Source organism: Austrofundulus limnaeus, unplaced genomic scaffold (genome assembly GCF_001266775.1).
Source record: "Austrofundulus limnaeus strain Quisiro unplaced genomic scaffold, Austrofundulus_limnaeus-1.0 Scaffold0, whole genome shotgun sequence".
Classification (NCBI taxonomy): domain Eukaryota; kingdom Metazoa; phylum Chordata; class Actinopteri; order Cyprinodontiformes; family Rivulidae; genus Austrofundulus; species Austrofundulus limnaeus.
This window is the reverse complement of record NW_013952402.1, coordinates 9017988-9022834: the sequence shown is the minus strand read 5'-3', so window position 1 is coordinate 9022834 and position 4847 is coordinate 9017988. Positions and strand designations below refer to the sequence as shown.

The 4847-nt window shown below is 36.8% G+C and overlaps 1 protein-coding gene across 1 annotated transcript in view; it reads left to right on the top strand.

The window, feature by feature from the left end:
- The window catches only part of sorcs3b (sortilin related VPS10 domain containing receptor 3b), a 60588-nt gene that overhangs the window by 32833 nt on the left and 22908 nt on the right, over window positions 1-4847 (top strand). The window contains exons 7-8 of the mRNA XM_014002167.1: window positions 956-1074; window positions 4628-4717. Coding sequence (XP_013857621.1) covers window positions 956-1074; window positions 4628-4717 — 209 coding nt within the window. The remainder of the gene's footprint in view (window positions 1-955; window positions 1075-4627; window positions 4718-4847) is intronic.

The window sequence follows — 4847 nt, the reverse complement described above, 5'->3', positions numbered from 1 at the left end:
GGGTAATATCTACTGTATTTTCGAGGCACATAGCTTAATTCTATACCACAATCAAGCAACTATGATACCTTCAGTTGTAATGAAAATGCTGTATATATTAAAAATGAATTTGGTTTCGTCTCATAACCTATCTAAACTCTTTGAAACTGGCATCTTTTCTGTGGGATTCTCCTACCATTTGAGACACTCCCACTTCAGCACTTTTTCAAAAATGGTTTAGGGAGGGGTGCCCTGTGGGGCCAGGGTTCTGCTGCAGACTGAGCTCCAGGGAGGGGATTTCTGTAACTAGGTGGTGCTTTTACTGTATACCAGCAAGCATTTAGCTCCACATGGCTACCACAGGAGATTCAAGGATTTCTTAAGTATGCATGAATGAGTCAAAGCAACACTCTGGGGATGTTTTTGATGAGAAAATGACATAACATGATATGAAGCTCAAAACAGTTAATTTTGCATAAATCACTTTAACACCAGCAATAATATTTACAGTGACATTTACGTTCTTTTTAATGGCATACACTGTATTGCGTATTGAGACTTTCCTGTTCATGTGCATTAAGATTAGTTTTACTATTTTAGATACTTAATAAATAAACATAATAAACTTAAATGTTTGTAAAATTCATTTACTGATTTACAACTTTTAGTTGTAGTATTTTTTTGTTAATTTCTTTGTTTTTCAATGTAGATGAAAACACATAAAACTGAAACTTGCAGCATACATTTTAGAAAACATTTTTGTACATTGAAGTCAATATTTTCCCCTAAACTCTGTTAGTCACAAAGTGCAACTGAGTTTTGAAAAGTGGCAATTAGTATTGAAGGTTAGACTTTTCTACATGCWTTAAATCAGTACCAAGGCAGTAAGTTTTAAGTTGATTTAAATAATGAGAAGATCCATTGTTCGAATATAAACAGTTTTATTTTACTCTCACACTTTTYTTTCATCTTTCAGGTGCTCAGTATGTAAAGTGCAGAGCCCAAAGATGCACAGAGGGCAACAGACAGTACCTCTTTCCTGGACATGTAGACACCAACTCCCTCGTTGTACAGGATGAATATGTTTTTACACAGGTTTGTATAATCACCATTTTCATTTCTTCATCAAAGTAAACCATTTGCCCTTATGTTTTTTTTTATTTGCAAGTTATTTTATCTGTTAACTTTGATTTTCTCCTCTTTTTACATATTTCTTTTGTTTGTTTTTATTTTGCTCTCTTGTGCAACCCATTTATTCTCTTCCATCAAAACCCACATAATGGCTTTTCCCAATGCACCTGTTCCCCACTGGCCTGGTGTGTGTTTTGATTAAGTTTCATCTGTTCATGTCAAGGCATGCTTAGTGAATGACTTTCTGCACCAACATAATCCAYACCTGGTAAATGTGTTTGTTCACCACAAGTACATGCATGGCAAAAGAACCAATGAATGGATAGGTCGATGTCTTCAGTATCRTTCACTCTGTCTTTGACTCCAATTAGACAGTCGCAGTCAGGGTCATTATYAGAAATTTAATTTTCTCAATGTCCTCTACTGTCATTGATTTTTGCCCAGCAGTGAGTAATTTTCTATTTRTTAGTTGGACCTAATCTTTTTGGTCACTCTTGTTGGACCCCATCTAAGTTTTAGGGAAGCGAAAATCTAATTAAAGTAGTTTTTACAGGCTGCACCTTTTCAYCCCTAACCAATCATACAAGGCCAATAATGTATAAGCCCAAGTCTGTGTGTATTTTTGTCTGTTAGCAAAATATCTCATTAGTAACCTCACGTCATTTAACCCAACAAATCCCATTGAGCTCTCTTTTTCATGGGAGACCAGGCCATGAAGTTAACGTACACATTTTTGGTCTGTGAGAGAAATCCGGAGTACCCGGTGAAAACCCATTCAAGCACAAGAYGAACATGCAAACTCCACACTGAAGGACTCCAGGTCCAAACTGGGAACTGCAGGACCCCTGAGCCGTTGTGCTGCCAACTGTGAACCAATAGAAAGATTCTAAAAAAATTTCTTAATGCCATCACTGGTGCACATCTACAGCTGATTAACTTTTGGCGTCGACCCGATGCATGATGACCATTACAGCTAACTGACCATTTTAAGCACATAAATAGCTATAACTCAGTCAGTTTTGCCACTCTTGTAATAAAATTGAATATTGTGGCAGCTGCRACTTATTCTCATTACATACTCGGCACACTTAACAAATCTTGCAGGAGCTTTCATTATAAAGTGAACATTTTGGAATTCAAGGTGGCGGGCATATGCATTAATTTCAAGCAATGCTAGGGCTTTATTATTTTTTTATTTATTTATACCATTTTTTTGTATTTTTGGTATGGTTAGTGGCTTCAGTATTTTTTAGCACTGTTTCCTTTTCTGCAAAATCAACTCACAGTATTAATTGGAAAAAAAGTTACAATTTAGGAATTAAATTCGATGGTTACAAAAAATGCTCAAGCAGAAATAGCGAACCAGCAGAAGTTCAAATTGCGTTTAGCTGAGATGAGATTTACCGTCAGGGCAGAGGGAGACATGAGGAAGATGCCGGTGAATATAACTGGACCATCACAGAGAGAGTGTCTGCACTGAGCTGTGGTGGCACAGATGACTTTCTTGTGACTTTCATTGCTCGGGGCAGTTGGATTTAACTTGACAAAGAGTAATGAGGTTATCGATTGGGCTACAACGAAATAAGCAGTCTTCAACACCCCCAAAGTCTCCAGGGAGAGAAGGAACAGCCAAGTGCAACATCCTCAAAAATGTGGCCTGGGAAAATGCAGCTCATTGATTTTCGATAGATTATTCCATTAGAGCCCTAATGTAGTGTGTTCAGGGACAAACACCATCTTTCTAGTTGATTAGAAAATAAGCAATCAAGTACCGTTGTCCTGCCTGTAAGTGGATGGGTTAGTGGGTAGTGCATTAAGATCTTTGAGATGCACGATAGATAAAGCCAGCATAATTTTCAATGACTCGATTTTAGACTAATTGAGGTAATAATATAAATTTCTGTTGTTCTTGTAATTTCATTTGGCCTTCAACACGGTGGGAAGCAGAGTACAGCTGCAACTGTTTTATCAAGTCAGCCAAGCATTGTGAAGTCATTTGCGTCTTCCAGGGGATGTTTCATTTCACAACTGATTGACATCCTGCTTAATAAATAATTTTCATTTATTACTGTATGAAAAGTTTTGGCACATGAACATTTTCAGACTATTATCCATGTTGTCATACAATTATAAAGGCATATTATCAGTCCTAAATGTAGCAGCATGAAGGCAGCTCAAAACATACAAGCAGGGTTTTAGAATTTGTGAAAAGGCAGCTATGATTTTACTTTTGTCAGTGTTTGTTTGTCAAATGATCAAAACATCTAATAACCAAGGTGACAGCCTTTAATGAACCTCTTGGGGAATAATCACTGAATGYCYGTCTACAACTGATTAACCTTTGGAGTCAACCCATTTAAGATGGCTGCCACAGCTTAGTAGCCTTAYAGCAAACTCAAACATCACTGTAACTCAGCCATTTTTTTTTAGAAATTATGCTATTTTTATGCTTGGTAGTTGAGAGTCATTCGCAGGGCATATTCTGAGCACTACACAACGGACAACAGTGATATAAGTTTTTGGTCACTTTTTTCAACTTTTCTTTTTTCAAATTTTCTCTATTTTCTATTCCATTTTCTGAACTATCACATCAAATTATTTGCGATGGAACAGACATATAATGTCTGGACTTACCAATTACAATTCGATCATCTTCATTCTCTGCTGGCTCTGCAGACTCTGGCTCCAACATTTTAGGCTGGATGGACAAGTCTTCTGGTTTTAACATCTTTTAATTCATTTGTAAATAAAAATAAGTTTCTATAGTTGTAAACCCCTCTATCAAGCTAGAATGAACCGCTCTGGAAGCTGGAGGGGAGTGTGAAGCACCTCGCTAGCATTTAAAGCGACAGCCTCAAGATGAGTTGGTCTGAGACAAATCTCAGAAAAGGGGTGAAAGAGGGGGTTGTGGAGTTACAATAAAAATGAATCCAGACCAAAGCATTGAAGTTCCACTTTATATGGACTCCAACTGAATGAAWGAAATGTGAAAAAGAAGGATTTAAAAGCATGATATGTCTTCTTTAAGGAAATCTAAGCCAGTCAGGTTGCTTGACTCTGTGGAYTCCAATCAGACTGGTTTGGTAAAGAAGTTAGTTCTCTGCTCTCTGGATGGAAATTTAAAAAGCATTAGTGGACACATTTTCTTGGAAGAACCGGAGCTGTTTAAGTACAGTGTGTAGCTACACCAATGTCTCGTTTTATTGGTTGTTTTTGTTTACAGCACTTTGTAAACTGAACTAAACAGCTTGAAACAGCATATTTTAATTAGCCCTAACTTTACTTCTCTAACTTTTGCGCAATACTGTTTCTTTTTTTTTTTACTGATTAAAAAAAACTTGTTTGACTTACTAATTTTTCCTGCTAACAAAACAACATCCTGTATCAATGATCAAACTGAAATGAATTTGTTACAATACAGGAACTTTTTCTCTTGTTTCTTAAATTGTTTAATTAAAGCAATGCTCYTTCGTGTTCTGCTAACAGAATAATTTTTTCCTTTACTTTTTTATTAAAGGTAACCAAGTCAGGACGAGCCACTTACTTTGTCTCGTATATGAGAGAACCTTTCAAGCAGATGCAATTACCAAAATACTGTCTGCCTAAGGTGAGCAACAGATACTTTTGTTTCTGCTATTTCTTTTCTTGTGTGTGTGTGTGTGTGTGTGTTTGTGTGTGTGTGTGTGTGTGTGTGTGTGTGTGTGTGTGTGTGTGTGTGTGTGTGTGTGTGTGTGTGT